Source organism: Cnephaeus nilssonii (assembly GCF_951640355.1).
Source record: "Cnephaeus nilssonii genome assembly, chromosome: 11".
NCBI classification, from domain to species: domain Eukaryota; kingdom Metazoa; phylum Chordata; class Mammalia; order Chiroptera; family Vespertilionidae; genus Cnephaeus; species Cnephaeus nilssonii.
In genome coordinates this window covers 37826983-37848027 of record NC_137082.1, presented here as the reverse complement: position 1 = coordinate 37848027, position 21045 = coordinate 37826983, and the positions used below count along the sequence as shown (strand labels likewise).

At 41.7% G+C, this 21045-nt stretch overlaps 1 protein-coding gene and 1 pseudogene across 2 annotated transcripts in view; both read left to right on the top strand.

Moving 5' to 3' along the window:
* The window catches only part of MROH8 (maestro heat like repeat family member 8), a gene marked incomplete at both ends in the record, with an annotated part of 43670 nt that overhangs the window by 130 nt on the left and 22495 nt on the right, over positions 1–21045 (top strand). Inside the window, 7 exons of the mRNA XM_079784725.1 lie at positions 2533–2651; positions 6357–6454; positions 9098–9220; positions 15510–15589; positions 16371–16515; positions 17382–17477; positions 18626–18730. Of these exons, the coding sequence (XP_079640851.1) occupies positions 2533–2651; positions 6357–6454; positions 9098–9220; positions 15510–15589; positions 16371–16515; positions 17382–17477; positions 18626–18730 (766 nt within the window). The remainder of the gene's footprint in view (positions 1–2532; positions 2652–6356; positions 6455–9097; positions 9221–15509; positions 15590–16370; positions 16516–17381; positions 17478–18625; positions 18731–21045) is intronic.
* Positions 8682–11081, top strand: LOC307107656 (histone H3.3A-like; annotated as a pseudogene). Its single transcript has one exon. The product of its transcript is annotated as a histone H3.3A-like (transcript).

The following is a 21045-nucleotide window of genomic DNA, read 5'->3' as shown; positions in this document are numbered from 1 at the left end:
CACTCAGGTCCACTTGGTACCGGCCACCTTGCAACGGTCTTATTCCGGGCGCTACCACGACGCTATTGGGCAAGGCTTCAGGGCGGGCCCGAGACGGGGCCTCCTCTGATTGGTCGATCGCCTGTCACTCAGTCGTCTCTGCAGCCCGGCCAATTTTAAAGAAATGGGATGGGAAGGGTCAGGTGGGGGAGGGGGGTATTCGAGTGTTGTTTGTTTTTTTTATTACCCTTTGGTAAATTATGGCAATTTCCTCCAAAGATTGTTTCGGTTGTTAATAACTAACCTATGCGTGGCATTTTATCTGATTTGCAAAGCATTTGTCTTGACTCCCAATAATTCAGTGACTCCTCATTATTATGAGAAGCATTTAGCCAAGGTTACGAAGTAACAAGCTAAAAAATGGGAGTGAACTAAGAACTAATAATAATAACTAGTTCCACTTATTGACAGTTAACAGGATAGCCCGACAGTGTCTCTATGTACACTATTTCGTTTACTCCCTGTCACCACTGTGAGGTGTATAGTTATTCCATTTTATAGAGAAAGAAACAAAGATTTGAACCCAGGTAGTTTGACTCCGTAATCTGTGCTTTTTAGCTATTATGAACATACAAAGTATGCACAAAACGATAACTCTTTTTTGTTTTGTTAATCCTCACCAGAGGATATTTTTTCCATTGCTTTTCAAAGAGGATGAAAAGGAGGGAGAAGGGAGACAGAGAGACATCTACTAGTTGCCTCCTGCACATGCAGGGATGGGAAGAGATCCCGCAACCCAGGTATGTGCCCTTGACAAGGAACCCAACGAGAGACCCTTTGATGCTATAACCACTTAGCAACACCGGCCAGGGCACAATATGGTAACTTTTATTATCATTATTAGTGCCCCAGATATTACTACCCCAAATAGTGAGAGTCAGTTCTTGCTATGTTTGGTGCTGTGCTGTTTAGTGTGGTAGATACTAGCTATATGTAAATATTTAAATTTGAATTTAAATTAACGAAAAGTAAAAATTAGTTTGTACTAGCCACATTTTAAGTGCTCAATAGCCACGGGTGGCTAGTAGATATCATATGGACAGAGCAGAATTATACAACACTAGAGGCCCAGTGCACAAAAATTCATGCACTTGGGGGCGGGGGGGGGGGCCTCTCAGCTGGGCCTGCACCCTCTCGCAGTCCGGGACCCCTCGGGGGATGTCCACCTGTCAGCTTAGGCCCGCTCCCCAGGATGGCCCAAGTCAGACATCCCTCTGGCAGCCAAGGATCCCTTGAGGGATGTTCACTTGCCAGCTTAGACCTGCTCCCCGGAGGGAGCAAGTCTAAGGTGCAGTCAGACATCCTTAGCGCTGCCGAGGAGGCGGGAGAGGCTTCTACCACCGCCGCTGCTCTGGCAGCCATCAGCCTGGCTTGTGGCTGAGTGGAGCTCCCCACTGTGGGAGCACACTGACCACCAGGGGGCAGCTCCTGAGACGAACGTCTGCCCCCTGGCGGTCAGTGCACATCAGAGCGACCTGTAGTTCGCCGTCAATTTGCATATTAGCCTTTTATTATATAGGACTAGAGGCCTGGTGCATGAAATTCGTGCACGGGGGCGGGGGATGTCCCTCAGCCCAGCCTGCATCCTCTCCAATCTGGGACCCCTCAAGGGATGTCCGACTGCCCGTTTAGGCCCGATCCCGGGGATCGAGCCTAACCAGGCAGTTGGACATCCCTCTCACAATCCAGGACTGCTGGCTCCCAACTGCTCGCCTGCCTGCCTTCCTGATTGCCCCTAACCACTTCTGCCTGCCAGCCTGATCACCCCCTAACCACTCCCATGCCAGCCTGATTGATGTCTAACTGCTCCCCTGCCAGCCTGTTTGCCCCCAACTTCCCTCCTCTGCCAGCCTGGTCACCCCTAACTGCCCTCCCCTGCAGGGTTGATCGCCTCCAACTGCCCTCCCTTGCAGGCCTGGTGCCTCCCAACTGCCCTCCCCTGCTGGCCATCTTGTGGTGGCCATCTTGTGTCCACATGGGGGCAGGATCTTTGACCACATGGGGGCAACCATATTGTGTGTTGGAGTGATGGTCAATCTGCATATTACTCTTTTATTAGATAGGATAGAGGCCTGGTGAAAGGGTGAGGGCCAGCTGGTTTGCCCTGAAGGGTGTCCCGGATCAGGGTGGGGGTTCCCTTGGGGCGTGGGGCGGCCTGAGCGAGGGGCCTGTGGTGGTTTGCAGGCCAGCCACGCCCCCTGGCGACCCAATATACCCTGGTGCTGGTGTCTGGAATTTATTTACCTTCTACAATTGAAACTTTGTAGCCTGGAGCGGAGCCAAGCCTCCTGCTCGCACCGTGGCTGGCAGCCATTTCTGTTGGGGTTTGTGTATGAAAATATAAGAAAATAACTGTCGGACTGGGGTGGGGAGAGGCTGGTTAACCTAGATTGGTGATCAATAAACACCTCTGAAAAGTGACAATTAAGCTTGAATGATGAAACAGAAGCAGTCTTGAAAAACTAATTTTTCTAATCCCCTCTTTATTCCTAGGATCTGTAGTTGGGAAGTAGTGATCCCTTATGCTTCCGATAGTGATTCAGGAAGTGTGGATTTGCAGCTGAGGAACTTAGAGGATATTATAAAGGGCCCAAGTAGATTTGAATTTACAGGTAAAAGGGGGAAGGAATGGGGGGAAGGGCATCTCTTTTCAAGTCAAGTGGCTGAGTAACCAGCCCTTGACTAGACTTCAACAATGAATTTGGTCCCTGACTTTAAGAACTTGGAATATGATTGGAAAAATGAGATAAGATACATTACTCTAAACATACAGGACACTAACTTGGTCCTGAGACAAATAATTCTGCCTATTTGCACAGAGTCTACATGCTAGAAGGATTCTGAGAAGAGAAAGGTAAGTGTGGGTGGAATTTGGATTGGGCTACAAAATAACTATCATTTATTCTATAAATATTTGTTAAGTAGCAGTTGCTGGACATGCATCAGTGAACAAAACTAACATGGTCCCTGCCCTCACAGAATTTACATCATAGTGCTGAGACGAACTAAAATAAGTCAAGACACAGTAAATAAAGTAATTACAGTTATAGTAAACACTATGAAAGAATTAAACAAGGGCTGAGACAAAAAAAATAAAGGATGGGAACCTACTTTAAATCATGTTTGTCAGAGAGAACCTGTCTGAGACACTGCTGTTTAAACCTAAAGAGGGTCTCAAAGACATGAAAGAGCTACCCAGGTGAGAAGTAGAGGGAAGAGCATTCCAAGTAGGTGGAGCAATATTTGCATGAGACAGGAAAGTCTATGGTATGTTTGAGGAACTACATTCATTTATTTGTACATTCATTCAATAAATATTTATTGAAGCCCTGCTATACTCTAAACACTGATCTAGCTGCTGGAGATATAGCAGTGAACAGAACAAATACAGTATACTCATAGAGAAACAAAGAATTGGAACTCAGTATAATTTGTGACAGGGGATGGAGATAGGGGTAAGGAGCAAATATAGAGAGGTTTATTAGCAGCTAGTAGGATACTTAGCCAAAATGAGCAGAGGGGGTTCAGGAAAGGTATCCTGGAGCTGAGCCCTGAAGAATGACTAGGAGTCAGATATGCAACGAGAGATAAGGGAAAGTGGGAGAGAAGAAGGGGAAACATACAAGCAGAAGGAAAGCCTTTTCGAAGATAGCAGGTGAACAAGAACATGGCTTCTGCTGGATAACAAAGACGTGGCAGGGAGTGGGAGGAATTTGCAGAAGAGGCTATAATTCAGGAGACCAAAAGGAGTACAAAAATTGAGTGGTAGAAACCCTCAGATGATAGGTATGTTAAGGGGGAAATAGCCTGTTTGTCCAATAGGAACAGGGATTTGGTATTGAAAAATAGAGAAGGTAAAAGATGTAAACCTACATGATGCCACCATAATTATTGTCACTCAGTGAGCAAAGGAATAAGATTTGCCAACACTTTGGTGCCAGTTCTGTATAATCCAAATGAGGTAGATTCTATTTTGATCCCCATTTTGGAAATGAAGAAATAGGCCCAGAGAAAGTAAGGCCTCACAGGGTCAGAATGCTAGAAAAAAGCAGAGCAAGGACTCCCTACTCTGGAGCCTGTGCTTTTAACGTATATCTCAGGTCAGGAAGGAAATACCTCAAGCACTTACTACAACCTGGTCAATCAGGAAGAAAACAGCAAGGGGCTACTACTATACTATAAGCTCTTGTCACCACAGTCATAAGCTTTTGAATTTGAATAATATCTACTATTTAAGTCAGGCGTCCTCAAACTACGGCCCGCGGGCCACATGCGGGTGTTTTTGCCATTTTGTTTTTTTACTTCAAAATGAGATATGTGCAGTGTGCATAGGAATTTGTTCATAGTTTTTTTTTAAAACTATAGTCTGGCCCTCCAACGGTCTGAGGGACAGTGAACTGGCCCCCTGTTTAAAAAGTTTGAGGACCCCTGATTTAAGTGCTTACTGTTGGGCCACATACTGGGATAAGTGTTGTATGTATTTCCTCACTTAATCCTCATAATGGTCCTGTTTTACAAGTGAGGAAATTAAGGTTTCAACAGACAGACTAACTTGATAAAAGTCATAGAACTAGAGGAGGAACCAAGATGGCGGCATAGTTAAACGCCTGTACTTGCTGCCTCCCACAACCAAATCAGAATTACCACTAAAATACAGAACAACTATCATCCAGAACTGCAGGAAAGCTGGCTGAGTGGAAGTACTACAACTAGAGAGATAAAGAAGACAGCACTTAGAGATTGGTAGGAGGTGCGGAGGCATGGAATGGGCTGGTCCAGCACCTGGGTGTGCCGCTCTTTAAATCAGGAGGGAGATCACCTGTTTGGAGGCTGCCCAGAAGAACAAGGAGTCCCAGCCCCACACCAGACCCCAGCCCAGGGTCCCAGAGCTGGGGAAAGAAGTCCCTACAGGCAGTAAGAACTACGGACTGTAAAAACAAGTGCGGATTGGGGCTGAGTGACACAGGCTGATGGAGACCCAGCTGTTCTTCTTAAAAGGCGGCACAGCAAACTGAATTTACAAACTCCCGCTTGCTCTGAGTTCCAGTGCCGGGCGAGGCTCTGGGGGACCCAGACACATACAGGGAGAAACTGGACTGTCTGGCATCGGGGCAGAATCGCAGGGGCGGCTTTCTTCCAGACGAAGGTGTTCCCATGCTGGGGCTTCCTTGGTGCAGGGCTGACTGGCAGCCATTTCTGTTTGCTCTGCCCTGGAGATTCCCTGAAACCCCACCCCACCCAAGCTGTGCGCTGGGTTGGGAGCATGGCCTGAGGTCCCCCATCAAGCCCCGTCAGGTGGGGGTGCACCTTGAGGTCCCCCATCAAGCCCCACCGGGTGGGGGGAGTGGCCTCAGGTCCCCTAACCTGATGCCAGGGTAGGGGGTGCGGCCTGAGGCCCCCTGTCAAGCCCTGCCAGGTGGGGGATGTGGCCTGAGGCCCCCTGTCAAGCCCCATGGGGGCGGGGGAGGGTGTAGCCTCAGGTCCCTGCTGATTGCTCGTTAAGGCTTCTTATGGGAACTTGGCCTCTGCTGTGGGTGCAGCCATCTTTCTGATGGAGTGATGGTCAATTAGCACATTCCCTCTTTATTAGATAGTACGCTGAAGGATAGTCTTTAAAAAGAGGAGGAAGAAGAAAAAGGTAAAGATAAAAAGTTATGAACAACAAAGTGACAACAAATACAAATATTTTAAAAATCAAATGAATAAAAAATCGAATGAACAGAATAAACTGGTAAATGAAATAGAATCAGGGGCATTGAAATGGAACAGACTGATGATTCTCAGAGGGAAGGGGGTGTGGGGACTGCGGGAAGAGATTAGACAAATATCTTTTATGTATGGATTAGCTATGGACACAGACAATAGGGTGGGAAGGGCCTGGTTGGGGTGGGAACTAGGTGGAGGGGAGCTATGGGGGGGAAAAAGAGGGACATCTGTAATCTCAACAATAAAGATTAAAAGAAAAAAGGTCATAGAACTAATAAGTGGGAGAGCCAGGATTCCAGCTAGTCTGAAACTGAGATAAGGTTTGTGTTCTTAACCACTCTGATACAGTTCACTCCTATGTTTTTGTAGCTTAGGAGGCCCTTAGAGAACATTGAATTTGTAATTGAGAAAACTGAGACTGATAAAGAGGAAGGGCTTGGGCAGAGCAAACAGTGAAGGTGAGAACAGGAACTGTCTCTCCTGATGTCCGGTGGTTCTCCCACTAAACCGTATAACTTGACATAGTATGGGGGCATCATCTGATGTCTTTCTTTTGATATTAGACTCAGACATCTCTGTCATCTCTTGACTTCCTCTGGAATCCCTCACAGATAGTTTCAGATACCTGACCCACGACGACACCTTCAGTGAGGCCGATGTTGAGAACCTGATCGAGTCCATACAGGAGTTTTTTCATGGTGAGCTAAAGGTAGGCACAAGCAATTTTTTCAAGTTATCCATCTTATTCCTCCATTTTAACAAATATTTTAAACTCTATTTGTTATTTATTTTTATACAAATAATTTACAAGCTATAAAATTTATATTTATACTTTTTTATTTTTCTATTTATATATATTTATAACACTTATAAATTATATTTATAAAAATTACATCCCTATAAAAACAAAGAAAGTCATAATAAAAATTAAAGTTAATCTTCATTAATTCTACTGTCTTGAGATGACTGCTGTTAACATTTTATTATATATATTTTCAGACTTTTTTCTGTGTGTACCGATGAATGTAATTATAGAAAAATAAACATCAGAAATGGTGGGAGAAAAACATTTCTAAGTCACTAGCTATAATCTATATTATCTTGCCCTGGCTGGTTGTGGCTCTTTGGTTAAAGCTTGTGCCACATACTGAAGAGACTTGGGTTTGATTCCTGGTGGAGGGCAAGTACCTGGATTGTGGGTTTGATCCCTGGCCCTGGTCAGGGCAAGTGTGGAAGGCAACCAGTCAATGTGTCTCTCTCACATCGATGTTTCTCTCTCTTCCTCCCTCCCTCTCTCTCTCTCTCTCTCTCTCCCCCCTTCTCTCCCCCCCCCCCCCCCCCATTTTTCCTCTCCCTCATCTCTCCCTCTCTTCCACCCTCTCTAAAAACCAATGAAAAAATATCCTCGGTGAGGATTAACAACAACAACAAAAATCAATATTATCCTACTTAATACAGTAGTCCATTAAATTCATCCATTCACTTATTCATTCTATGAGAGTACATAACAGAAGAACTTATCATAACCTGGTAGTAAAAGAAGGCATTGCTGAGGAAGTAACCCTTAGCTTAGATCTGAGGAATGAATAGGTGAAAGTAGAAGTTAGAGTTGTAAGGAGTGTTCAGAAAAAGGAAATGGCGTGTTTGACAACTTTGTGGCAGAAAGGAGCAGTGAATCGGAAAAAGTCTGGGGTGTTTAAAGCATAGTGTGGAAGGTGTGTCATTTGTCAACAGACACTTAGGTTTCCATATTTTGCTCCTATGAATAATGATGCAATGAACAAGGAAGTGCAGACATCTCTTTGAGATCCAGATTTCATTTCCTTTGGATATATGTACATATACACAGATGTTTTTGGTTTGTGAAAAAAAGCTTTACATTTTTTTCTATGTATAATACCAGTAAAAATGTTTTTAAAACCAGAATGTTGGTCTTCACTTTTGACTCAGACTATTTCCCAAAGGCATCACAAACTCAACATATAAAAACTAAATGGCCATAGCCGGTTTGGCTCAGTGGATAGAGTGTCGGCCTGCGGACTGAAGGGTCCCAGGTTCGATTCCGGTCAAGGGCACATGCCAGGGTTGCAGGCTTGATCCCCAGTGGGGAATGTGCAGGGGTCAGCCAATCGATGGTTCTCTCTCATCATTGATGTTTCTTTTTTATACATATATATATATTTTATTAATTTTTTACAGAGAGGAAGAGAGAGGGTCAGAGAGCCAGAAATATCAATGAGAGAGAAATATCGATCAGCTGCGTCCTGCACACTCCCCACTGGGGATGTGCCCGCAACCAAGGTACATGCCCTTGACCGGAATCAAACCTGGGACCCTTGAGTCCGCAGGCCAATGCTCTATCCACTGAGCCAAACCGGTCAGGGCGTCATCATTGATGTTTCTATCTCTCTCCCTCTTCCTTCCTCTCTGAAATCAATAAAAATATATTTTAAATAAATAAATAAAATAAAAACTAAATGAATTTGAAGATATTAGCAAGGGTCCCTTTGGGAAGGGCCTTGACCTCCATGGGTGCTATTGAAAGATTTTTGATAGAAAGTCACCTGATCAAATTTGCATTTTTTAAACAATGAATCTGATGATGGGGGGAGTGGGGAATAGATCGGAGAGAGGCAAAACTAGAGCAGGCAAACCTAGTGTTGCATTGTTATACTAGTCCTAGTGAGAGATAATCAGGTCATAAAGTCACTTTCTTGCTATGTATTGCTACTTGCTTTCCAGAGAGCTTATACCAGTTTTATGCCATCTACATGTGTAGGGGAGGGGGATAGGGGGTAAGACAAGAAATTTTCTCCAGATTGTGGAATTATTGGTGTTTTATTTTCTTCTTTATACTTTATTTTTTCCAAGTTTCTATGGTAAATAGATAGTGCTTTCATATTTAGAAAAAGAGAATAATACAAAAGAGATTTTGTTCTTCAAATCAGAACTTGCATTTTAATAGGAAACAAAGACTCAAAATAATGACTATTTAATGGCATCAAGAGAGCTAGAAGTAACAGCATCAGAGGTCTCCTTTAGGAAGCTTAATCAGACAGCAGTATGCAAGGTTAGTAGATGAGGAAACAAAGACTAAAGGTGGGGAAAGCCATCAAGGAGCACTTAGAAATCTAGCTGAGAGGGAAAACCGAGATCACAAACTGAGGCAGGACCAGTGGACAAGAAATTCAGTCCTCTGTAATTTATTCATCCCTCATAATAAAAGACTGACATTGGATTGAATGAGATGTCCGTTGTTTAAAACATTCCAAGAAACTTCAAAAGCCCTCTATAATGACCAAGTGGGATGACAATGTATAATTGTGTTTTTATCATTTTTTCACAAATTCAGAGTGAACATGAGAAGCTGACATACCTAAGATCTTTGTCTTCTCTCAGCCGAACTTTACCTTATGATGAAACCACAGAATCATTTATTCACAGCCATATCGCAGACATTGTGCATAACCTATACGTAAGTATCATGACTTTATCACAAATTATTGGGGCCATGAAAATTCAGTGATCTGGCTAACAAATTTTTAGTGGCTTCACTTTTTTTTTTCCTGTTAATACTCACCTGAGGATATTTTTCCATTGATTTTTAGGGAGAGTAGAAGAGAGAGGGAAAGACAGAAAGAAACATCGATATGAGAGAAACACATCAATTGGTTGCCTCCTGCCCAGGCCGGAGAGGAGCCTGTAACCTAGGTATGTGCCCTTGACCAGAATCAAACCCAGGACCCTTTGATCCACAGGCTGACGCTCTATCCACTGAGCCAGACTGACTAGGGCTTCACTTTTATTATCGATCCCCTTATTCTTTTCTCATGTCAGTATCTCTGCATGGAGGAGAAATACTCAGGGATACTCCACAAATGTAATCACCCTTGACAAATCAATTGAAAAAGAAGTAGAAAGGAGAGGGATAACATTTACATTTCTCAGTAAAAACAATACTGTGTTCTCATTAATCAAGCAGTAGTTCTGAGGCAGACTCTATAATCCAGTACCTAGGTTCAAGGACCAGCTCTGCCTCTTTCTAGCTATGTGACTTTGGAAAACTACCAACTTCTCAGTGCCTCAGTTTCTTCATCTATAAAATAAGGATAGTTGTATCTACTTCACAAAGCCATTGAGAGCATTAAATAAGAAGTAAATGTAAGCCAGGTAGCATGGTACCTAACACATATTTTGCATTTAAGATACATGATTGTAGGTGTTCACAACTGCCCTTGCTCTCTAACCCCAGCTCCAGTCCAAGGAGAAGGGAGGTAAGTAAATAGGTCTCTATACCATGGCTCCTACAAAGCAGGCTGCCCACAAATCCACCAGTGGTAAAGCACCAAGGAAGCAACTGGCTACCAAAGCCCCTCACAAGAGTGGGGCCTCTACTGGAGGAGTGAAGAAACCTCATTGTTAAAGGCCTGGTACCGTGGCACTTTGTGAAATTAGATGTTATCAGAAGTCCACTGAACTAATTACCAAACTTAACTTCCAGTGTATGGTATGAGAAATTGCTCAGGATTTCAAAACAGATCTGTGCTTCCAGAGTGTAGTGATTGGTGCTTTGCAAGAGGCAAGTGAGGCCTATTGGGTTGGCCTTTTTGAAGACACCAACCTGTATGCTATCCATGCCAAACGTGTAACAGTTATGCCAAAAGACATCCAGCTAGCATGCCTCAGACACAGAGAACATGCTTAAGAATCCACTAGTATGGGAAACAGTTCATTCTTTTAAAAAATATTTTTTTTCTCTCCTTCCTATTATTGGTAGTTCTGAACATTAGATGTTTTTTCACCATGGGGTTAAAAGGTACCTAAGTATATGATTGCAAGTGGGAAATAGGGGCCAGGAATCAGGTATTGGCAGTTTTTCCATTTTCATTTGTGTATGAATTTTTTTTTAATATAAATGTGGAAACATAAAGCATTAACACAAGTCAATACGTTTCAGTAAACAAGTTTCAGCAGTTCAACTTCATAACAATATAAATAAACCCATTAAATTTTTCCTGGACAATGCCAGCATTTGGATTTTTTATTTTTTAAATATATTTTATTGATTTTTTTTACAGAGAGCAAGGGAGAGGGAGAGAGAGCTAGAAACATTGATGGAGGGAAACATCAATCAGCTGCCTCCTGCACACCTCCTACTGGGGATGTGCCCGCAACCAAGGTACATACCCTTGACCGGAATCGAACCTGAGACCCTTCAGTCCACAGGCCGATGCTCTATTCACTGAGCCAAACCAGTTAGGGCAGCATTTGGATTTTTTAAAAACAAGTAAAGTTCTTATTGATGGCAACTAAATGGTATTTGTAGCATTTTTATCATATAGTAGATTCTATCCATTCAGTATACCTTTCTGAGTTGTCCTACATGCAAGTACATGTTTTTAATGTTGTCTGTCTGCTGTGCTATTCCTATAAGTTTGCTATTAAAATACATTAAACTATTTTTAAAAAGAAACATGATTGTGTTCTTTTAATTATTATTTTTGTCCTATTTGTAATTAACTTAAGCCACACTCTGCCACAAACTCATTCATTCATTGCCTTATTGGGTGCCTGACCGTACCAGGCAGTGACCTGGAAATTGGGGCTTCAAAGACAAAGAAGACATAATAACCTGTTTCTGCAGCCAAGCAATGTGTACTCAGCTATCACAAGGACTGTGACAAAAGTTTAAATAGGTACAGTGAGGGCACAGAGGAGTGAGTGAGTGGTCAATTCCATGTCAAAGGATCCAGACTTTACAAAGGAGATAATGCACTTAAACAAGCACTTAACTTTTTGGTGCTTTAATTTTCTCATCCATGAAATGTCCCCTTCAGGTTTCCTAAAGCTCTAAAATTCTGAATCTGAGATTTCTTGTACACACCAGGAAAATGAGCAGTTCTTCCATCCACAGGTCTAAAGGCTGATTAGATTGATGATTAGCATTCAGAATTGAAGGCTAACCAGTTAACAGGTTTGTTCAGCAAGGATCTTCTATATCTAGGACACTCTGGTGCTTTGATAAAGGACACACCATTTCCTGAAAGTGTTGATTCATTTCTTCCAAGAGTTTACAATCCTTTTGGAAGTGACCACACCTTATAAATAGGTTGAGAACTATTCCCAACAATACATCAAGAAGAGCAGAATGCTGTAATGCAGATTTTAAGAATGGATGCATAGGGGCTGGGAGAAGGGGGGGTTAGGAAGGTGGGAAATGGGAGATATCTGTAATGCCATCAATAAAAAATATATTTTTAAAAAATTAAAAATTTAAATAATAAAAAAAAGAATGGATGCAGCTTTCTACTTGGCTATAGTCTATGGACAGAGGATTATAAGCAGCCATAGGACCCAGCCAAAATAGCATGACTCCAATGTCCAACTTTCACAAGAATTGGTAGCAGTGGGTTGCCGCATGTTTTAACCAACCAACTCAGAAGATCCACAAATACAAGTCACAGACAGCAAAAACACATTGAATTTCCCTGTGCTCTGCATCTGGATCTGTCCAGCCAGTAGCAAAATACCCACTGTCAAATAACAAGCAAAATGTGGCTGGCAGGGGTTCAGCCTAGAAGAGTTAAGGATAGTTGTGAGAGAATTGCATAGATTTTTGCATCATAATGTACGTCTACAAAGTCCCTGCAAGTCCATGTGCAGGGGCTAAGAGTACAGCTCCCAAAACCAAGAGGAGAGATGTCCGGGGAGAGGCAGTTCTGCTGAGGAACCTACAGGAGGAGAAAGCCAAGGTCATCATAAAGAAAGAATTTTAATGCATTTGCCAGTCTTACAACCCATGCCAATGCATGGCTCCTCAGTGTCCAAATAAAAAGAGCGAAGGAAGCTAAGAACAGATATGGAAAGGAATGGGGAAGGGGGGAAATATAACACTTTACCAAAGAAGATGTATAAATATGCACAGGAATCAATGCTACATTACTGTGATTAGGGAAAAGCAAACTAAACCCAAGGTGAGAGTCAACCATACACCCATTGGAATGGCTAAAATAAATAAGAAAGATAATACCAAATGTAGGTGAGATATGGTGCAACTGGAAATCTTATACATGCTGGTGGGAATTTTAAAATGGCACAACCACTTTGGAAAACAGTTTGGCAATTTCTTCAAAAGTTATGCTTACCATATGAACCAACCATTCCACTCCTAGGTAAAATGAAGGGTTTGGCTGGACAAAGGCAAGTATGCGGATATTCATAGCAGCTTTATTTGTAATAGCTAACTAAATAGCCCAAATGTCCATCAGCAGATGAATTGATAAATTTTGGAATACTACTCATCAATAAGAAGAAATGAACTCTCGATAACATGCTACAACTCTGGTGAATCTCAAAATAATTATGTTGAGTGAAAGAAGCCAGACAAAAGAGAGGATATACTACATGATACTATTTATATAAAATTCTACAAAATGCAAACTTATCTATGGTGACATCAGATCAATGGTTTCCTGGAGATGGAAGTAGAGTGGGAAGAGGCAGGAGAGGGAAATTACAAAGTAGCACAAGAAAACTTTTGGGATTGATCCATTTGTTCATAATCTTAATTGTGGAAATGTATACATATGCCTTTTAGGCCTATCTGCTTTAAAAAAAAGAAAATGAAAGCTTATTTCTGGCAGAAGTGGCCAAGTAGGTGGAAGTCAGAAGGGGATGCAGACCTGGTGGTTTAGCTAAGAGGGCACTGCCTTCATCCACATGTGAGGGTATGGCTGCAGGAATGGAGAATCAGAAACTGCAGAACAGGGAGTGACTGTTGTTGTGATTGGTTGGATGTGGGAAGTGAATAAAGGAGAAAAAAAGTAATAAATCATTTTTTATGAGCCCCAGGAAAGGGCACCATTGACAGCAATTGAAGACTAGTCGGGGTGGGGTGTCACTTTTTAACACCAAATTGCCAGGTTTTAGCTGTGAACTTAGTGGCAATGCCTCTAAGATAACTAGATTTGGGCAAGTGAGTCCTGGGAGACTGAAGGCAGAGCCTTATACTTTATCCTTCCAGACTATAAAACCATACAAATAAGCTTCTTGGGGAAATAAGGAAGAAGAGGATCAGGACTCCAGCAAGATCTGACCAGAGTTGGAAAGTGAGAAGAGAAAGAGAAAACTCAGAGGCAAGGAAGAGAACCCAGTAATATTTATTGAGCACTGCCTCCTGGGCACCAACCTAAGTTCCTAATGAGATGTTTTGGTGGCAAGTAAAAGTTCACTAAAAGCTACTGAAACACAAAAAGGGGTATTTGCTCTTAGAGCAACTGAGTCTTCCCAGAATCCTATGACAGGAAGAGCAGCCAGCTCCAGGAAGGGAATGAAACCAGAAAAGAAAAGGGGGGCGGGGGGGGGGGGGGGACAAAAACAAACAACCCACCTTTCACATACTCAGAACTTTCTATTTATTTTTTAATTTATTTTTATTTTGTTTTAAATGATTTTCATTCGTACATGTATTTTGTTGTTGTTCATCCTCATCTGAAGATATTTTTCCATTGATTTTTAGAGAGAGTGGAAGGAAGGGGGAGAGATACAGAGAGAAACATTGATGTGAGAGAACTACATCGATTGGTTGCCCCCCGCATGCACCCTGACGGGCTGGGGTTCAAGCCTGTAACCGAGGTACATGCCCTTGACCAGAATTGAACTCTGGACCCTTCAGTCCTCGGGCCAATGCTCTATCCACTGAGCCAAACCGGCTAGGGCTCTCCATTTATCTTTGCTCCTTTGTATGCATTTCTATTTCTCTCCCTCCGTTCCCCACCTGTCTTCCCTTCTCTTTCCAAAATTGGCTTTCTGTGCACTTGTCCATAGGGCCCAGTGCTCCCAAACTTGGAATTTTCTTCTTTTGGTAGATCAGCCAGACGAATTGAAGTTCTTTGTCTAAATTCCAGATTCCTGAGAAGGAGAGTCTCATTGACCCTGGTGTCTACTCCTGAAGAAAATGAGCTGTTGTTAGTGGGACAGAATGACTTAGATGAAACATGACTACGAGGCACCAATTCCTATGGGCTGGGGGCAGTTTCCAGAGAGACAATCCAAGAAGGTTTCCACTACAACCATTTACATTTGCTCTTCAATCAACTCCCTGAGATATGTTCTCATGTCCTCCATTTGGATAAGAAAACTCAGAGGGAAGTTCATACATCAAGTTCACACAATGAGTGAGTGGCAGAGCCAGTGCTCACTCCCAGGTGCTATCTAGCTCCAAAGCTTCTGTTATTTCCTCTCTATCACTTTGCTGATTTTTCCAGCAGAGCAAGGCACCTTTCCCTTTGCCAATATGGAATTTGTAAAGTTATTCCTTTTCTAAGACAAGTAACTTATAATTTTATTAGACACTATATTAGAGATGGCTGGTTTAGTAGAAAGAGGAGTTAGGATGTCTAGTAGTTATTGAGGGCTTCTGGGTATTATGAATTAGCTCATTTAGTGCTCACAACCACCCTATGAAGATAAGTAGTACTGTTATCTCATTCTACAGATGAGGAAACTGAGGTACAGGGAGGCTGAATAACTTGTGTCAGCTGAAAGAGCTAGTAAGAGGCGGAGCCAGGCCTCAGGGTCTGACTCTGGAGAATAAACTCCTAGCCTGGCCACTGTCCTGCTGCCAGTCCTGTGGAGCCGAGGAGCAGAGCCCTCTGAAGGACTTGCTCTTGTTCTTACATCTCTCACCCACATCTCTGATCTCTTGGCCTAATGACTTGGCATATTCTGGACTCCCTCCTAAAGCTCTTTTCCTCTCATTACAGATTCTGGTGGAGGAGGAACCCCTGCATTCTCTCTTCAGCCCTGTGCGCCAGGAGGTCTTTGTCACCATCACTGACCTCAGGTGACACCCACGTGCCCTGTACACATGCATCCTGGTTCTTCATTCAGGGCCAATAGCAAAGCCAACTGACATGTTCCATATTTTTAATTTCTCAAAACTATTTAGAGAAGTGGAAACCAAATCCATGTTTTGTATAAGAACTTTGATTTCACGTATGCTACCATTGGTATCTGAAAGACCTTATTGGAACCTCCTTTGAGTTCGGTTTTGTCCCAAGTATATTCAGTGGAAAGTTACTACCATGTCTGTTTCATGACAGAGTGCCACAGTGCAAGAAATTTGGAAGGGCTGTCTTCTGTTTACCTTTCTTGGAAGTTCGTACTGCACGCTATCTGATTAAAGGTCCCGAAAAGGCCCATAGTTAAAAAAGTTTTCAACTTGGTTTAACTTGCCCTTCCCCAAACTAACAAACCCTTGATAGAGCAGTACACTCTACTTGGCAGAACACACTTTGAAAAATCGTACTCTACTGTATTAGACTGTAGCAGGCTTCTCTTCCATGATTGAACTGAAGGAAAAGCCTTGAAGGATGTCACTCCAGCGACCTCCTGGGCAGGCAGGGAGGGTAAAGGGGAGAAGGATGGAGGCTCTGAGCCTGAAACTCTTTCTCTAACCTTTTGTAAGATGTATCTAAACAGACTGACAAGCAAGCCATTGATCTCTTTCATCAGAATGTTATACCAAACAGTCTATCCTTTCCTTTTGGATTACTTTAATCTCTGCTTATCAAGGTCAAGTCACACCCTCCCCAGTTTGCTATTCCCAAACTGTCTTTTTCTAGTTACCAAGATGTCCATTTGCTGTTTGGCTCTGAAGATCGAGTTGACTTGTTTAGTCTTATCACCAAAAGTATAATCACTCTGCCCTCTGAAAAGACCCTTACCCAGCTGCAGGAAATCATACCAAGTGGGTCCTACAAATCAGAGGTAACACACTTTGCTTTAATAATTTGCCATCCCCAGGGTCAGCTGATATTGGCCAATGGGAAGTGCATTTGATTTTTTTGGAACTAGCCAAAAACCATTTAAGCCAAGTCTGGTGAATAGAATAGGTGGTTAGATAGCTTTTTCTCTTTTTTTATTTTGTCTTCTTTTTTCCCTTGCTTTTGGCTTTAAAATAAGGTGGAGCATTCATATACTTAGCAGATATGTAGGGTTACCATGTGCTAAGCATCATGATAGGCGGCAGAAATAGAGCGGTACACTCTTCAGTCCAGGGAGCTTATATCCTAGTGCAGAGATACAAACCGCCAGTAAATATAATATCAGATGGTGAGTGCTATGAAAAATGAAAGAAGAGGATAAGGAGTACTGTGGGTGGGAGGCACGGGGGCTTTTTACATAGGGTGGTCAGGGAAAGCTTTCCTGATGAGGTGACAGTTGAAGAGAGTGTGTGGTATCTCTGGAGGAGAAGCTTTCGGGCAGAGCCAGGAGGAAGTGCAAAGGCCTTGATTTTCCTGCCACTAGTAAACTGGTTGGGAAAGCAATTGCTAAAGGGAACTTTATTCCCCTTTGTTTCAAGATGTCAGAAAGAGTCACAAGTCAAACTTTAAAAGTATTTTGATGCCCCTAAGTGATTCCCCAAATGTAGTTAGAATCAGTTAACTGTTTTCCCAGTAATGTTGAGATGTCCATGTAATATGAATATATATTGTTTCACAAACTGCCTCCCAACACGTTTACACTGGGTCTGCAATGTTAAGTAAAGTCTCAAGATAATGAGGAGAGCCTTAAAAGTGTGCAGTGCTGGGAAACTTCACATGGATGGCATCACTTACCCTGTGCCTACTCAGTGTCTCTACAGGCAGACGTTTCAGGTATTCTCTGAGATGCTCCAGAGTTTGGTGGTGAAAGACCCACATCTGGAAAATTTCGACATCATTTTGAAGGTAAACAGGATATCAGGAGAGAATGGGAAAGTTAATGGTTATATTAAATGGTGAAAGTGGAAGAAAATGTGGCAGGATTGAGTTTTAAGAGATAGCATAATCATTAAGAGTATTAGCTACCCATTTTGAGTCAGACTTGAGTTCAAATTCTGACTCTGCCATTCACTGGTTATAAATTCAGCAAGGAATGTGATTTTTCAAAGTCTCATTTCTTCACCTTTAAATGAGACAATAATTACTGTATTAAATAAATGGCTTTCAGTTTAAGTGGTTGCTGTATTCCTTAAATTATTATTGCTTACTACCACAGAAGGGTTTCAATCAGTGACCAGAGAATAGAGTCAGCCTCATGAATGAGCCAGGTGAGACTTAAATGTTATTAATACCTACCTGCCCTCACCTGTACCAGTCCCAGCAGATGCCATTCCATCATTAGAAATTTATTCATTGGAGTGCATTCACTGCATTCAAACATCTTGCTTTCTTGACCCTTTTCAAGATGCAGATATCCCAGAAAGGGGTAGCCCTTTAAACTATTATTAATCATATGTGCCTAAGTGCAGGTGGTCACTTATCATTGCCACAATCAACCTTAACATTATTTCTCATTTGTCTTATTTTTGTACAACAACACTGCAGCCACATTGGCTTTCTTTCCTTTACCCAGTTGTGCCTTAAACTTTCCTGCCTTGGCAACTTAATTCAAGCCATTTCTTCTTTATGAAGCTCCTACTCATGGATATTTATTTTCCATGAATCTGTCCCTGACTGTTGTAGGCAGATACAATTTCCCCATCTTTAGAGCTCTTTATTAGCATGTCATTCATTTCCTGTCTTTCCAAAACAGGTTTCAGGAAGTTGAAAACATACAGAAGAATAGAATAAATAATTGAAGAAAGTGGGATGAAGGGAAAACAAGTCTAGGAAATAAGCCCCTAAGGAAGCTGACCACCTGATCCCTAGGTCTTTGTGCTTCCTTTGTCATCCTGCCATTTTTATTTCCAAAACAAGTTTATAATTTAGGAAAATATTTTCAGACATAGTAGTGACATGTGGAACTTCTCTCTCAACATTTCCCCCCAAACAGAATAAAGGTGTTATCCCAGATCTTCCTGATAAATCATTTAGGCTCCCTTCATCTTTCATAGCACATGGACCCATGGCTACAATCAATTAAAGACCATGAGCGGGAAAGAGCCACAGCCAGCATTGCCCAAGTTCTAAAGTGCTTATGCATGCATCTCAACTTGAAGGTAAGCAGCCCTTCAGTGGCAGAGGAGGAAGAATCCAAAGCTATCCTATTACTGCCTATTTCCCCTCCTGTTTATGACTCCCAGACGTATGACTCCTTGGTGCTCATGCATTATTTACATATCTACCCCTCTCCTAAAATTCAAGCATCTTGAGGCCAGGCACTGTGTTTATTAATCTTGCATCCTCGTTGTTTGGCACAATATAGTAAATGTTTTTGAATGAGTAAATAAATGTAATCTAAAAATATCTGAGGGCCCATGTTAATAGCCACTGTTGACATTTTTTTATTTTTTATTTTTTTAATAAATCTTTATTGTTCATATTATTACAATTGTTTCTCCTTTTTTCCCCCATATCTCCCCACCACCCTGTTCCCACCCCCCTTCTGCTCTTACCTCCCCCCCCCCCCCGTTGTCCTTATCCATAGGTGTTGTTGACATTTCTTTAAATTCCTTCTGAGTATGTTGTGTATATGAGTGTGTTGGGATGGGGGCTTCTACTTCAGTTCCTTTCAGTTTGTTCTCTATGTGTAGCCAGAGTAATCTTCTTAAAACCCACGTCGCTTCTTTGATCCAATAATTTCCAACTGTTTTAGAATACAAGTCTTGTATGATATAGTGCCTGCCTTCCCACCTATACTCCTTGACTTACGCCAGCCACATTGACCTCCCTTACATTCTTTATCATATAAAGCTCTTCCTGTTTCATGGCCTTTGCACTTACTACATCCTCTGCTTGGAATGACCTTCCCTAACTCTTCACATAGCTAACTTCTCCTCAATCTTCAGTGCTCAGTTTAAATGTTTTCACCTCAAAAAGGCCTTTGCTTACAAATAGATGTACCCTTGCTCTCTTTCCTTCCTATGACTTCTTAGAATCAAAGGTTATCTTGTTTGATTATTTTTATTGGCCCAATAAAAATGGATTTATGGTCCATTTTCCTCTAATAGAATGTAAATTTCATCAGTGATTGTTTTCTTGTTTACCACAGCATCCCCAGTGCTTAGCACAGAACATGCTACATGTAGATGCTCAATTAAATATGTATTGGATAAATGTAGGTCAGCTCAGATTCCTTCTCTGGTCAGAACCCTCCAATGGCTTCCCAGCTCATACAGAATAAAATCCTTACAATATCCTCTAATTCTCTAAGTTGTTATGTGATCTGAGCCCATCTTCATCTACCTCCCATTTCTTTTGTTTCTCATTTACTCTGTTCCAGCCAACCTCGCCTACTTGCTCCTCAGAAACACCACATACTATCCCTTCTCTTTGCACTTGTTATTCTCTCTGTCTGGAATGTCTTTCTCCCAGATTTCTACATGGTGCAGTCCCTCATTTTAACATTAGTGAGATCTTCCCTGACCATTCTAAAATAGCAATTCCTATCATTATTCTCTACATTTTTCTTAATCATGGTATATATCACTATTTGATACATATACTTCATTTTTTCCTGCATATTATTCCAGTTAGAATATCATCTCCATGAGCAGGGGTATTATCTTTTGTTCTCTGTTTATATCCCCAGTGCCAATCATGGTGCCTTAGCCATAAGTGCCATAGTCATAACCAATTCCTGGCTTATAACTGACACATAGTGTTTGTTGATTGAGTGAATGGATCAAGGCGATAACAGCGAATGAGAGATATTATACAGTTTTATGTATGTGTTGCTGTGTTGACTGTAAATAAGTTGTAGAGGCTACTGTTCACAATATCTCAGTGTGTTTTTCTGAAGAGCCACCGAAGAAATTTCTTTCTGACTCAGTCCTAGAAACAGTTGTGTTTTCTCTCCATGGGGATTTGCTTTTTGTCTTACGGGCAGTTTGAATCATATTATATGGGACATTGCATTAGCCCTGAGAAAACTCAGCGCTGAACTCCAGTGCATAGCTTTATGGCCTATCTCAAGCAAATAATGACTAGCATTCTGCATACTAACCAAATTCTTAACTTTATTTATCTTTTCTACATTCATTTTTAAAATTTATCCCACTTTCTTTGCTATTTTAAATTACATTTCTTTTGCTGATATGGCTTTTGCCTGCTACTTTACCTTTTTTTTCATAATAAAGCAAACTATCAATAAATAAATTTTAAAGTAGTATTAAATGGTACACCTCAACTTTGTATCCAACCTTTTCACTTATTAGACTAGCAACACCTTATTATAAATTCCTAGGATACTTGATTTCTAATTATTATATTCAGAGTGGCTAAACAATCGTTCTCTTTGCTATTGGATAATTTTTTTCAATGTGGGGTCTTTAAAAACAGTGCTAGAATGAACATCTTTTTTTTTTTATTATTG